This window comes from Globicephala melas, chromosome 9 (assembly GCF_963455315.2).
Source record: "Globicephala melas chromosome 9, mGloMel1.2, whole genome shotgun sequence".
Taxonomy (NCBI): Eukaryota; Metazoa; Chordata; class Mammalia; order Artiodactyla; family Delphinidae; genus Globicephala; species Globicephala melas.
The window spans coordinates 91,023,773-91,039,717 of record NC_083322.1 but is presented as its reverse complement, the minus strand read 5'-3'; the positions used below and the strand labels follow the sequence as shown (position 1 = coordinate 91,039,717).

General features: G+C 41.5%; 1 protein-coding gene across 1 annotated transcript in view; it reads left to right on the top strand.

Moving 5' to 3' along the window:
- Positions 1-15,945, top strand: part of LOC115860899 (amphiphysin) — a 190,945-nt gene that overhangs the window by 74,408 nt on the left and 100,592 nt on the right. The window contains exon 2 of the mRNA XM_030871166.2: positions 12,949-13,033. Coding sequence (XP_030727026.1) covers positions 12,949-13,033 — 85 coding nt within the window. The remainder of the gene's footprint in view (positions 1-12,948; positions 13,034-15,945) is intronic.

Here is a 15,945-nt window from a genome sequence, read left to right as displayed (position 1 = left end):
GATTCCGCTTCCTATGGAGTAGTCTGCAGAATCATGTTTTTATAAAAACCTGATGGTGATGACATCATTAAAATGCAAATTAAACTGCAAACAACCAGAACCCACTCACCTGTCCAGAGCATTTAACCATTTGGAAATTTTTCAGTCCTTTGCTTTAAGAGAATGAAGGAAACGCTGAATAGAGATTGTGCATTCATTTTAATATCCAATGTTCAAGGTGTATCCTGTGATCGTTGCAGTTTCAGTGTGAAAAGCTTGATTTTTCCTACATTGACAGCAAATGCCCAGAAAAATGACTATTTTTTTTTTTATTTACCTGTGGGGTGTGACACTGAGTTTGTAATTTTTGGAGCAGGGTTCCCAAACTTGAACGTACAGATGGATTGCCTGGGAATACTGTTGAACAGCAGATTCTAATTCAGTGGGTCTGGGATAGACGTGAAATTCTGCATATCTAGCAAGCTGCCGGGTGAAAGCTGTACAGTAAGAAGATTTCAAAGTGTTCATGGGTTACTCCTCTCTATGACCCTGGACATCATGTTGATTGGACTGCAGTATTCCTTCCACTTGCTGACTAATCAAATATTAGATATTATAGATTATGGCTTTACTAGCGACATTGAAGCAGAAGGGAAAGGACCAACTTTTTAAAAAGTGATCTCAGCGGGGAGGGATAGATTGGGAGTTACGGATTGACATGTACACACTGCTGTATTTAAAATAGATAACCAACAAGGACCTACTGTAAAAAATAAATAAATAAAGTGATCTCACATCCGGATCTTCTTAAACAAAAGGCAGAGAAATACTACTGCAGTGTTGCCTACAATAAGGTGCAGAACTGGTGTAGCCAGTGAAATCTACAGTAATGATCTCATGAGAATGCAGGCTGTGGAGAGAGGTTTGGCCTTAGAATCATGGTCAGTTATTTTTCTAAAAACACAGCCCTAGCTTTTTAAACATTTTGATTTTTACACCAGAGACCCTGCGTGGGATTTGATTTCCCCATAAACATGGAATAAGACATATAGAAGCTAGTTGTTTGTAGGTGTTGCTTCCTTTTTACTCTGCTCAGGATTTACTAGGTGCCAAGGTCAAAGATTTTGCAGGAGACTACCCTTTCAGTAGGACAAAAGTAAGTCATGCCATTTTTAGTTTTCTATTCTGCAAGTTCGACTTTATGGCTCTAAAGAGCTTTGGTGTGGGATATAGCATCCTTCTTTATTCTCCTTTTTTTCAAAATTGTTTTGACTATTCTGTGTCTTTCACATTTCCATATTAACTGTAGAATTATCTTGTCAATTTCCTCAGTGAGCCTACTAGGATTTTGGTTGTGATTCCCTTGAATTCTCAACGGAGGAACATCAACATCTAAAGAACATTCATGAAAAGATGTCGTTCAAATGCCAGGGATAAAAGTCCCACAAGCTTTCAAAAGGAAAAACAATCTCTCTTTGAGATGTCTTCAAATGAAGGCTGAAAACATCCTACTAAACACTTTTTAATGAGAATTATCCTTTGCCAACTGCAGGCAGGGCTTATGTTCCTGAAAAGCGTCCTCGTTGGCAAAACCCCATTGTTGTGGGATCAGTATCTTTAGACTTGCTTATCTTGCAAATTGTTTCTGGTAGGATGGATTGTGCTGGTTTGTTTTTATCCCATTCGTACACTGTGACACAACAGTGGTACTTTTTTAGAAGTGTGTTGGGTTGCTTTAGTTCATTATTGCTCATGGTTGGAAGGTGAAAAGGGCGGTGGGAGATTTTGAGCTAGGAATTTTGAGACCCCAATTGTATTCCAGGATGGCCTGTGGAAAGCGTTACGGGAAACCAGCAAGGGATGGAGACGCTGCTGGGTCTAGCAGCAGAGGAGGGTGCTGGGGGTCTTTGATCTCCAGGCCTATAGGGGAAGGGGAGGAAGCTGTTATCAGAACTTAGGGAGAGGAGATGTAGTTGTTGGAGGGGCCACCAGAGGATTGAGGCTACTGTGATGGTGGCTGCAAGGAGGGGACCAGGGGAACCACTGTCCCCACGTCTCTGCTCCTGCCTTTCCATCTTCTGCTGGCTTGAGTTCTCATGATCAACTCTAGACAGAAGCCAGAGGGGCAGGGCCCGGTGCAGTCCCTAGAGGTGCTGAACCAGGTGAGGAGGGGGGAGTGTGGATCTGTAGGCGTCAGTGCAGAGTATGACCCGCAGAAGTGTCTGCATGTGTTTACAGATGGTCCGAACAGCCAGTAAAAGGCTGTTCCAGAAGCGTGTTTCCCTTATGCAAGTATCATGTAAGTATCACTCAGGGTGCCCAGAAAACAGCTGTGTTCTTCCTACACCTTCTATCACGTGGTAATTCTTACACACCAAACTGTGCTTCTTAAAAAAAAAACCCTTAAAGTATTCCCCTGTCCAGACAAGAGTCTGGTGATATAGCCCAAAGCAGCATACTGTTAGGCTCGATATTTTAAAAATTCATACAAAGTTTGCGTTTAACTTTATAAAATATTCCATATTAACCATATGAAAGTGGCGAATCCAGCTCCAGAAGCTCCAATTAAATCTGAAAAGTGGGCCTCATCCAAACTATATTTCATAGTTTCTTTTCTTTAGTAATTCACTTCATGCAGATCAGACTTTAAAAATAGCTGCAGAAGATTGAAAATCAAGGCGTAAAAGCAGAATACAGAAATGTGTGCAGGAATAATTAGTGCTGCAGGATTTGCTTGTTTCTTCGCTCCTTTATTTATTTGTTTGTTTGTGGCGATTGCATGTTTGTTGGTGAGAAGTATTTTCAGCCCTGAGTGCCCAGGAGCAGAAGGCCATGTGCTCTGACAGGCAGCCCTCACAGCCGTAACGAGCATCCTATATCTCACCTACGTCTCCCAGGACCTTATGTTGCCCCTCTGCTCCAGTGTTCCTTAAATAAAGGTCACGAAGGCACTCAGAGTTCCTTCTTGTGCACGGATCTTTAGAAAACTGCCACGGGAACAAACTGAATGGAAAATACCATGTCCAGCTCTATATCAGGACTCATTTCCAGAGGAAGTACCATTTGGTTTTCAACCTATTAGCAATCTCCTTTTTTTTTTTTTTTGACTTCCATTCAAACCTGCAATTCGTATAAAAATTTTTACATCAGATGACTCTTAGTTTGGGATCAATAACCATTCAAGATAGAAACCACTAGTGAAATGGCCTTTGAGTCACATCCTGTTGGGTCTGTCTAAAATCCTTGGTGACGGTGAACCCTGGCAATTGGAGTCTGTTGCACATTTAGGAACCTGTGGAATTGGGGTCCTGCTTCAATATGGGGTTACCCAGAATGCGATTTCAAACGTTCTTTAAGCACCCTGTGTCTTTCTCTTTGTGTTTATTCACGAAGTGTTTGTGAGGCAGGAAGGGTCAAGTTACCAAAGGCATCATTAATAAAAAAAGGAGTCTGAAGAGGGACAGTGTCCTTTCTGATATCACTCAGTGGCCCCAGGCAGGACTGCGGTGGGGACTTTGTTGCCAGGATCTGTTCATGCCATTCTTTCCACCAAAAGTTTGGGAAACAGTGCAGTGCTTGCCCATAGGACATTATAGAACAAGCAGCTACATTGTACTGACGTGCACCTAAGGTTTTTTGTTCTGTTTTTCTGAACTACTTGTTGCTGAGGCACTCTTTGTGGCCTGATCTCTAAGGTTCTTATAATGAGGCCTTTTGCCAGTCTGAAGCTAGTTGGAGGTCTTCTTTCTAAGTAAGGGTAGAGTGGGGAGAATGCGTATTTTGTGTAACCCACGTCCACTCACCCAGGGTACTTGAATGAATATAATGACCTATTTTGGATGGAGGTGGTGTCAGATGGTTCCGTTTAACAGAAGTATGGATCCAGCAGTTGCTATATTGGCATCTCTGGCCATGTGACACAGACAGTGAGAGTGAACGTAGAATGGACGGAAATGACTTCGTTGTCTAGGGAAAAGCTGCCAGCCATGTTTCTTTCCCTGCTGCTGTCTTCAGGGCATTATAGCCTTGTAGTTAGAAGCTGACTCTGGAATCATGCTGTTTGCTTTGAATCCCAGCTCAGTTACATACTAGTTTGTGACTGTGGTCAATCGTTTAACCTCACCAATTTTCAGTGTTCTCATCAGTAAAATGAGGGGGGTCATTATAACCTAACTCACAAGATTGTTGGAAGGATTAAATTCACTTTTAGGTATAATGCATTTGGAACTGTGCTTGATGTATTTTAAATTTCCATAGATGAGAGCTCATAAATTAAGGAATATGGAGTTATTAAGATGGGGCATTTTCCCTAGAGGAAGAAAAGCAAAAACGTGTCTTTACTCTCTTCTCTGGACTCTCCTTTTCATCTGATTCCTGTCCATCAACTCCCTCTTGTCTTAGGGAATTTACAGTTCCCAACTGAAATCCTGAGTCGGGTTTTGTGGACCCACCTAAGTCAACATCTTCCTTCCTATTTGTACTGCAGTTCTGTGTGTTCAAATTGCTGATTCATCTTCTGCTGGTACTGTGGGTAACTGAGGTCACAAAGGTGGCTTGAGGAGTCTGTAGGAAGAAATCAGGCACAGGACTGATCCCCAGTGAAATGTCTGGGTACAGAGCCCTCCCTGGTTGCTATGGCCACATGCCTTTCTAACAGCTCCTCTGTAGGTAGATTGCCACCAGTTTAGCAGACAACTTTTCTCTTGTGGTATATGGAGGAATATCTTCCCCTAGCTAAGCAGCGTGAGGATTAATTTGAATGATTTAATGAGGTTGGAGGATCACTGTGCAATATTGGCATGAGATAGCGCCCCGTCCTTGAAGGGGGGGGGCACTGGAGAAGGAAAATATGGTCCCTCTCAGAGCCTTAGGATGACTCAAAGGTTTTAGCCGACTGTGTCCCTGAATTTTGCTGTAAATGTTGTATTCTGGGTTGGATACTGGAAGTATCAGTTTTCATAGAAAAGTAGTCTTGAGACGAGGTGACCCAAGCAAGAGGAAGAGACGGGGCACCCAGCTTCCTGGAGAAGAAGAAGGGGTCAGATAGATGCCAGGGCTCACAATTCATCTTTCCTACATCAGGATTCCTCAAGCTATCTTTTCCAACAAGATTTTTTTTAAGTCAGAGGAGTAAGATGCCCTCAACTTTAAAGGGTTGGGGAGGGTAGAAGAGAGCAGAATTCTGCAGCAGGATACCTCACCAGGTAGACCCGTGACTGAAAGCAGCTTTGGCTGGTGCTTTACTGTATCTGCATTTTGGGGACCCACCTCACTTCTCTTTCCTTTCCAGGCCCCTGAACTTTCTTTCCTCCACTGCTTTCTAATACCCAGTTGCTTCTGTCCCACTTAGGATAAACCTGCTCATGTCTGAGACTTGTACTTTCTCTCTACCATGCGTTATTCTCAAACTTTTAAAGTCTGAAGACCACCCAAATGGGATGGAAGCCTGTGAACCTTCCCTCTCTCATTTGTTCTCGTGTACCTCCCTGAAAGTGTTTCCCAGAATTAGCAAGAAGGCTCATGCCTACCTCCGAGAGGCTTTGATGATGTGATGCCTAATGTACTGTTGAGATCTGCCAGGGCAAGAAGTGAATATCATAGCGGTGCAGAAATAGGTCCCACAGAGGACCAGATGGAAGGCAAAGTGCAGGACCTTGATGGGCACCTGAGCCACACCAAAGGATGACTCATCTTATTCTTCTCAAATCAGGCCGCATTAAAGCCACTTCTTTAAGTCTTGAAACATATCCAGAAAGAGGTTAAGGGACTAGTACCCTGAAGTTGGAGAAACAGTGCAGTGTGTACCCATAGGACACTTCAGAAGAGCAGCTACCCTGCACTCGCGGGCACCCAATGGTCTCCCTCCAGTCCGAGGTTTTGGATCTTTGCACAGCATCAGAGTGAGCACTTGATAAATGGATAGGTGGGTGTCCAGACAGATAAGTGAATGAATCATTTGGGTGTGGGCAGTGGTAGAAGACTATCTGTCTGTGTCCTCCTGTCCAGAAAAGGCCATGGTCATCCCATGTACTTGATTCCTGGATTCAGTGAATCATGTTTACATAATTTGATGTGCTCTTCTTTCTTTATAAAGACAGCAAGTATGAAGAGAGGGGCACCTCCTTGTTTAGAGAAAACTAATTAGATTGTAGGATTCTTTCTTTGACTTTTAGAGTCTGGCTTAAGGAAGGATGAATTAAGGAAGGAATGAATCACCCAGAGTTAGAACTTTGTCTAGTCTGAGCCGTCATGTAATGTGTGAATCTCTCTAGGGCATCCAGTGGCCAATGCTGCAGAATTCTTTTAACCATCTCCCTTGTCCCAGCATCAAGCAGTATATAAAAACATGTCTCAGACACCCCCAGTGGCCTTCATCTTGAATTACCTTGTCTGCATCCCCGCCTCTTATCAGTTTCCCACTTCGGATCATAGGACTTTTTTTCGTGCTTGGGGTCATACCTCACTATTTTTTGACCTTGCTTTGATCTTTCCCCTAATTAACAGAAGTCCTCTCAATGTGGAATGGAAGATTGTGAATTTTTTTCTTTGACTTCAAATGCCAACTACTTCTTTTGAGAGCTGTGAACATAGTGTTCCATTCCTAATTTTAACATATGGAGAGAAGGCAATTATTCTCTCACTGCTACAATAGTCAGCATTTAATTTGCACTGGACTCCGAGGATTTGAAATTGGATCGGAATTTTGGCTTTACAGTGTGGGGAAACTGCCCAAATTAAAACGAGTTCTAAATTTTTAGGGACTTGACTTGGACACTTTGTACACGAACAATTGCTCTAGAAAAGTATGTGAGATTCACATCATTGGAGCAGCCTTTGTAAACCAAGCTGAGAAACTTAACTGCTTTAGGAGACACTGAAAAAATATTTATTAGCTTAAATATTCCAAGTTACCATATTCCTGCTTTAAATTTTTTTAATTTTTTGCCTATGTCATGACGTCTTTTAGGATCAGATCAGAACTTACTGAACTCAGGGCTGAGAGTGAGAAGATGAATACCCAGCCAGCTCTAGAGGAATATTTCAGAATCTCACTGAAAGGAAAAGCAGTTTGGAAAAGCTTCTTCAGTTGAGAATATTATTTTGCATTTGAAAACTGACAGCAACAAAAGTAACAACAGAAATCTTCTTGTAAAGTGTCGGGCTTCCCTGCTGGCGCAGTGGTTGAGAGTCTGCCTGTCGATGCAGGGGACGCGGGTTTGTGCCCCGGTCCAGGAAGATCCCACATGCCGCGGAGCGGCTGGTCTCCTGGGTCATGGCCGCTGGGCCCGCGCGTCCGGAGACTGTGCTCCTCAACGGGAGAGGCCACAGCAGTGAGAGGCCCACGTACCGCAAAAAAACCCAAAAAAACAGGAAAGTGTCAATGTACATGAAATTATCTTTGAAGTAAAAGACCTAAATCCTAAGCCAATATGCACCAGGCGCAGATTTTTCTTCCTTTTGCCTGGGGAGGAGGAAGATGTGTCATGTCAAAATCTGAGTGTCAGATGCATGAATATATTAGTAATCCTCCTGTAATATCAGTGGGGCCAAACTGTTCAGGCTTAATTGGTATTGTCAACATAGCCAGTAGAGAGGTGAATGAGAGAGGCCACCTAAATTATAAACTCACTGTTAAATATTGTACTATTAGAACAAGGTAGAAGATACATTTTTTTGTCATCTCAGTTCTAGGTTTCAGTGTCCTCGATGCCTTAAGATACTGTCTTTCTATGTAGCAGATGAATCTTATCACCTGTATCAAGGCTGCTGGAGAAAAGTCACAAAACTGCTTAAATGTGGGTACCTGCACTTTGGTGGTTTCTGCCTCAGCTGGGCCTTTGGTTCCACCCACGATTCCTGCTTTGTGTTTCTGGTTCTTAACCTTTTCCAATTCCACATCTAAACCATTCCCATCTCCCTGGAGACTTTGCAACAACTCAGCACCCTGATTGTCACCAGATGACCCATTCAGCCACCACAGAAGAAATGATGTCACCCTTGACTCATTCTGTCCTCACCATTTTTGTCTCATAAGCTGTGAAATCCTGTATGTTTACTTCCTGAGGGTTGGTTTTATCTGTTCCTTAGCTGCGGCTGTCATTTATTGCCTGGACTATTTAAATAATCTCTTAACTGGTCTCCCTTTTCCACTCATTCTCTCTTCTAACCTGTCCTTAACACTGTCACCAGGGAGCACAGATTTAATCACGTAGCTGTCTCCAGGGAAGGGAAACTCTTCATTGCCTTCCCGTGGTCTCTACAAGCAGATTGAAGTCTTTAGTCTTGCAGACGAAGCCTTTCCGTAATCTGCCCTCTGCCTAGCACGCTAGCCGCATCTACCCTAGTTCCACAGCTTGCACCCGTGCTCAGACCTGTCACGTGACCACAGTCCCTGGAACGCAGTTTGCTCTACTGCGGCCCCTAGCACAGGGTTTGGCAAGCAGTCTTCAGCAAGTCAATATCAGCTGGAGATAGAAACGAACAGACGTTCTTCTCTGCCTTCTATTCATTGAGATTTGCATTCTTGTCTAGGGAAAATGTCTAACATGATACATTGATTATGGATTCAAGAATGAGAAGATATTTGAAATATGACTCATTCCACTCACCAGTGTGATGAATAAATCTCTTCTCTAGCACCTCTAACTTTGGGTTAAACTTAAATAACTCCTTGGACAGTGAGCTCATTACCTCTACCAACAAACTAATTTCCAGAAAACCATGATAGAAACTTCTGGCACAAACATTTTCTTGATAAAGCTTTTACCTGCCCGTGCTGGTTCTTGATCTGGTTTCTGATTGGAAAAGTCCAGTCCTTCTTCCTGATGTTGGTCCTTCAGGTATTTGAAGACAGATGTACTCTTTTCCCTCTGGTCTCCTCTTCTCCCTGTTACTATACCGATTATATCATTTATGCCTCTTACCTCATGGTATCAACTCTCTCTGCTTCATCTGACTACGTATCTATGTGGTTATCAACTTGTTCACCACATAGAATCATTCAGGGCTGCTCCCCGGGTACCTTTCATGCTTGTTCGTGTAGCCTGAGATTACATTAGATGCTTTGGCAGCAATATCACTTGGTCAGCTCATGCTGACTGTCGGCGAAAATGGTTCCTTATTTCTACTTAAGGGCAGGAACCATGTATTCTTTTTTTTTTTTTTTCTTTTTTTGCAGTACGCGGGCCTCTCACTGTTGTGGCCTCTCCCGTTGCGGAGCACAGGCTCCGGACGCGCAGGCTCAGTGGCCATGGCTCACGGGCCCAGCTGCTCTGCGGCATATGGGATCTTCCCAGACCGGGGCGCGAACCCGTGTCCCCTGCATCAGCAGGCGGACTCTCAACCACTGCACCACCAGGGAAGCCCCAGGAACCATGTATTCTTAACATCCATCCTGTCTCATTGTAGTTGAGAGTTGAATACATAAATCTGGCACTTGGACAATTATATTTTGACCTACATTTTATCCCTGTTGAATTTCAACTTGTTAGGGAAGCTTTCTTTTGTGAATCCTCATTCTCATCATATAACATATCCAATATCCTCCCCAACTTTTTGTCAGTATAAGTTTAGGCCATTGATAAATTATTCGATAGTGTTAGATAATAATATCTATAATAATAGTAGATATTTATTGAGCATTAATTATATGCTAGGCATCAAAGCTCAGCCTTTCCATGTGTATCCTTGGTAGTTTCACACAATACTGTGAAGTAAGTACCATTGATACCCTCTCCTTACACATGAATCACTGAATCAGGTATAGGTCCCCAAGGGCTGCCCCTGGAAACCTTTCTTCCGGTTGATATTAATTCACTCATCTATATCTTTTGAGGAGAGTCTTTCAACTAGTTACTAACAATCTACTTGCTTGTACTAGAATCTAATACATAAATCTCTTATATACCAGATATCAGTATGATAAACTCCTGTTACTTATCTTTATGATTTTTCCTGATTACTTTAGTAACATATAACCATAGAGGAAATTATGGAAAATGTAGCAAATTATAAAGAAAAAAATAATAATCACTCTGAATCTTACCATCCAGGAATAACCTCTGTTAACTTTAAAATAGTTCATATATATATTTGATCATGTTTCTTACGCTTATCAACTTATTCCCTAGTTACAATGCCCAGTTCTTTCAAAAATTAGTGTTTTCTCTTCTGTCTTTCACAGAGACTCTTAAGTGAGAAAAGATTATTAGTTAATAGAGTGATTATTTGTCCTTTGAATAGTTATGTTACTGGATACATCCAGCTTTGTTTAAATAATAATTTTGCAATGAGAAATAATATATCTTTCCTATTATTCATATATGATGTTGGTTTGGGACATGAAATTGAATGAAGTTGAGTAATTGGTAATATATGTGAGTCTGTATACAGTTTTATTGTTTTAAAAAACCTTTGTTGGGTTTCCCTGGTGGTGCAGTGGTTGAGAGTCCGCCTGCCGATGCAGGGGACATGGGTTCGTGCCCCGGTCTGGGAAGATCCCATATGCTGCGGAGCAGCTAGGCCCATGAGCCATGGCTGCTGAGCCTGCGCGTCCGGAGCCTGTGCTCTGCAACGGGAGAGGCCACAACAGTGAGAGGCCCACATACAGCAAAAAAAAAAAAAAAAAATCTTTGTTTAGTAATGCCAAAGGAAGGAATACTAGCATATATTATAAACAGTTAGTTTTAGAATAGAATAAAATAATCATTTTTTACTTATATACTTAGAATATTTACTATTTACCTCCAAAGAAAATTTATTTCTTGAAGGAATCTGCATGGACTCTGACTTGTTGGGTAAATACTTTGATACTTGGGTTTAGTTAAAACATTCTAAACTGAGTCTAAGGAAGTTATCAATTTGTACAAGATTATATCTTTAAGGAAACAAATTAGCATAAGCTGATGTACAACCTAGCCATAGAAAGTGCTTTGTTTGAGTGTATGTTTTAATGCCCAAATGGTTATGTTTTGGAAAAACATATTTGGTAATGCCATAGGGTGTACGTATTCTGAGAAGGCAACATTTATGGAGTTTTTATAAATTCTTAAATAAGTTGGTGTTTTAGATACTAGATATGGGAATCTTGAATAGTGTACCCGATCATGACTCTCAGGGTCCTTTTGCTCCTTCCCAAGTAACTTTCTGCTGTATCGCTAAGAACTACTTCTTCTGATACCCAGTCCTGTGCTCTAGGAAAACAGAGCCACTCATGTCCAGTTCACAGTCCATCATGATTCTTCCAGTGGTCTTTGCTTAGGTTGCTTCCTTAACTGGAATGTACTCTGCCACGTTCCTGTCTGCAGGAATTGCCAGCATAGTTTTAAATTCGAAGTATGGTTGATTTACAACATTGTGTTAGTTTCTGGTGTACAGGAAGGTGATTCAGTTATATACGTGTGTGTGTGTATATATGTGTGTGTGTGTGTATGTATATATATACATATTCTTTTCCATTGTGATTTATTACAGGGTATTGAATATAGTTCCCGTGCTATACAGTAGGACCTTGTTATTTATCACTTTTATATAGTAGTTTGTATCTGCTAATTCCAAACTCCTAATTTATCCCTCCCCCACCCCCTTTCCGCTTTAGTAACCATAAGTTTGTTTTCTATGTCTGAGTCTGTTTCGTAAATAACTTCGTACTTGTGTCGTATTTTAGATTCCCCATATAAGTGATATCATATGATGTTTGTCTTTTTCTCTCTGACTGACTTCACTTAGTACGATAGTCTCTAGGTCCATCCATGTTGCTGCAAATGGCATTATTTCATTCTTTTTTATGGCTGAGTAGTATTGCACTGTATGTATGTACCACATCTTTTTTTTTTCCTTTTTACTATTATTATCTTCATTTTACTGATGAAGAAATATACTCAGAGAGGTTAAGTGAGCTGCTGGTATGTTGTACCACATCTTTTTATCCATCCATCTGTCGATGGACATTGAGGTTGCTTCCACGTCTTGGCTATTGGAAATAGTGCTGCTATGAACATTGGGGTGCATGTATCCTTTCAAATTGTAATTTTCTCTGAATATATGCCCAGGAGTGGGATTGCTGGATTCCAGCATGTTTTGAAGAATCCCCACCAGGATTCCCTGAAGAGCTCAGCTCTAAGGGGATATTGCTTCTAACGCCTTGCAACCCACTCATCTTGCTTATTACAGATTGTCTTTGATTTGTTATTTGTGAACTTGCCTTGTCTACCCCATTAGATCATAAGCTTAAGATTAAGTCCTGGGGCCTTATTTTATTCATATAGCTATTTCTGGATGACCAGTTCTTAGCATGGGCTTTGTGTATCCCAGGGCCTCTTTGAACATTTAGTGAATTGAAGAGAGTGTCAGGAGATGGTGGGGGAGAATTTACCGTGTGCCTGTGGCTCCAGTAATTCTAAATCCATCCCTATGAAGTAGGCTAGTACTTTCCTCAAATAACTTTGATTCACCGTTTAACAAAAAATTGAGCAACTGTTATGCATCAAGCATTGTGCCAGATGCTTTGGACAAAAGGACAAGGCATAGCTTTTGTCTTTAAGTCTTACAGCCTACTGGAGGAAAAATATGTGAATAAATGCATGCTATAGCGTGACACCTCCTCAAGGTCATGCAGCCTGCGCGTGGTAGGACTGTGATTAAAAGCCAGGTCTGTTCAACTCCAAAGCCACGAGGCCAAGATGCTTACAGAACAGAAAACTAGCTGTGCTAAGAGAGACGTCTCCTCAGAAGAGCGAAACAACAGCCTTGCTCTGCTTTTTGTTTGAAAACATTATTATTTTTTTAACATCTTTATTGGAGTATAATTGCTTTACATTGGTGTGTTAGTTTCTGCTTTATAACAAAGTGAATCAGCTATACCTATACATATATCCCCATATCTCCTCCCTCTTATGTCTCCCTCCCACCGTCCCTATCCCACCTGAAAACATTATTAAATTGAACCATTTTGTTTTATCCACAAACTAGGTCCTTCAGAAGCTTGGGAAAGCTGATGAGACAAAAGATGAACAGTTTGAAGAATATGTGCAGAACTTCAAACGGCAAGAGGCAAGTATATTTATCTCATTTCTGGAGTGGGAAATGGGTTGGCTTTGTGTTTTAGTGCGTAAATAAAATACCTTGAGATTGAAGAAAGATCTTCTTCATTGGGCTTGGCACTAACTTGAGGAGAACAATGGTTAATTCTGTAGACTTTTTCTGTGCGAGGCAAAGAGGTAGTAGGCACTGCGGGAAGATTTGTGTTTTAGAATCCCAGGAGATGAAGACTTTGCTCCTCTGGAGCTCTTCAATACAGATTACTGATCTAAAGGAAAGGCGATCTTTTTGGTGATTTACCTTCCACTGAGTATTAGCAGTAATTAAATACTTCTGACAAAATTATTTCAATTGCTGCATGCTTTAAGATCACGCATTTTCAGTAGACAGTATATCTCCCAAGGGGGAGAAAATTGGTTATTGGTGGATGAAAACTATCATACTCTTTTTATGGGAATACTTCACATAAGTAGACATGGTATATCTGTGGTATTAACATTTCATGGGGGTATAATTAGGAAAAGAATGTCTAAAAAGTTTCCTCAGGGGAGGCAATGAAAAAAAAGGTTGAAAAACACAGTTTGTGGTATTTGTTCCTTTAATAGGGTGCTACGCGTTTAACAGACATATGAATAAAGAAACAAACTTTTTAAAATTATTTGTTTATATTTCTAAGGCTTGATGAATGGCTGGCATATCATCTTTAGAGACCATGCGTGAGGGTCAGGGAGAGGGAAGATAAACGCCGGGGTCTCTTAGATTAGAAGCTTCAAATCTGGAGATCATTCTAGAGGTAGGCTGGGCCAGCAAACTCTGGAAAATAAGGTTTGGACACAGGGAAAATGTAAGGACATGGGTTTATTTTCCTGTTGTCATTGGAGCCACAAGTGTCCACAGAGGAAATTGTGGCCTCAGGGATGACAGCCAGCAATGGGAGATCAACGTAGGTTCTATGTCACTGCCTTTGCTTCTGTTTGCAGATCCCTGATCCTGGAGGTTTCTTGTTTCCATTTGTGTATCAGCGTTCTGGCTGTTTTGTAACATGCTGTTTCTCTTCCTTACCAACAGGGGATATAAAATCCAGCAGGTAGAGCCCGGTAGACTAGTCTCCACCAAAACACATTGCTGAATGTCTCCAATTTCATCCTAAGACTAAGGGTCGGACACATAGGAACTCAATTTATTATGAATAACAGTGATCTCGTTCTATCTGAAAATGAGAAAAGAGAGAGGGGAGTTGGAGAAGAAACCGGTGATAGAGGGAAAACTAGATCATGTCCAGATCACTGAGTATTATAGAGAGATTTGGATTTATGACGGTAGAAAAGAGAATTCCTAGAGAAATGTTGGACGTCGGCTCATAGACTAAGTTGCCCCCCAGTCTCCTCCGGGAGAACAGATTCTCCACATCTCCTGATGTTCTCGTTTGGTGAGTTCTCTTGCACTTTCTCATACACTAGGATAGCACTCGTGCAGATCATTGACTTGGATGGCAGCAACTTCCCACAGAGAAACTTGTCCATCAGGGCCCTTGTTACTTTGCAGGCCAGTCCCCAGTGTCTGCTTGAAGGGATCGGCTTTGGGTAGAAGAAGTGACTCACGTTTATGTATTTCCCTCCTTGAGGATTTACCCTCTATCCTCTGAAACCTAGTCTTCCTGTCCGGTGCGTCCCTGTGGAGAGCTAATTAGTTCTTTGCTGTTAGATTGTTTTTCTCAATCACTTTTACGGCACTATGGTATTTTAGCACCCCAGAAGGCTAACCTTGGGAAGCATCAGGTTCAGGAATGCATTCATGATAAGGTAGTACTTTGCATTTTCCAATTATGGGGAATTTTTTTAAAATATAAATTTATTTATTTTATTTATTTATTTTTGGCTGTGTTGGGTCTTGGTTGCTGTGCGTGGGCTTTCTCTAGTTGTGGCGAGTGGGTGCTACTTTTTGTTGTGGTGCATGGGCTTCCCATTGCTGTAACTACTCTTGTTGTGGAGCACGGGCTCTAGGTGTGTGGGCTTCATTAGTTGTGGTACCCGACCTTCAGTAGTTGTGGCTCGCGGGCTCTAGAGCGCAGGCTCAGTAGCTGTGGCGCACGGGCTTAGTTGCTCCGCGGCATGTGGGATCTTCCCGCACCAGGGCTCGAAACTGTGTCCCCTGCGTTGGCAGGAGGATTCTTAACCACTGCGCCACCAGAGATGCCCCTTATGGGGAATTTTTATTGTTCTTTTTTGGACTTCGTTGACTGAACAAGGTGAGGATTGTTTTTTGTCTAAGGTATTAGAGAGAAGTGCAGTTGGCTAAATCATCATCAGTTAAATGCTCTGCTGCTTATTCCTTTCACTATATACATTTTCAAATGTTATGGAGCCAATAGTATACTGTCATTCTTGAAGCTCAACACCTTAGTTCTGTCAAGATCATTAGCAGATTTCATAACGCAGGTAAAACTTAAACATTTGGGAAACTTGCACAAGCAATTCTACTTGATAAGCGTAAAACAAATAGAACGGAAATGTAAAAATAGTATTTCTCAGGGAGTCTCCTGACCCTCTTTGGTTCCCTATGAAAATATTCTCACCTGAAAATCATCGTGCATTTGCACATGCTCATTTTGATATTTTTTTGTTTTAATCAGAAAGAGTAAATTTATAGTCATTTTACTGCCATGAGGAGGGAGGGAACTTTAACCTTGTTTGTATATTAAAGGGAGAGAAGGAAAAAAGGAGGGGGTGGGAGGAAGGTGAGGAGAGAGGTTTACTAATCTTCTATAGAAACATATTAAAGGTTGGGAAGAATAGCTGAAGACTGAATTTATTAATACTCTGTAGAAGGAAAACTGTGTCTTTTTAACCCCCAGTATGTATTGGTGACCAATTCCCATCTGTTGCATATGCTTTTATGCTATGTAGAAACATTAACCAAGGATGAAGG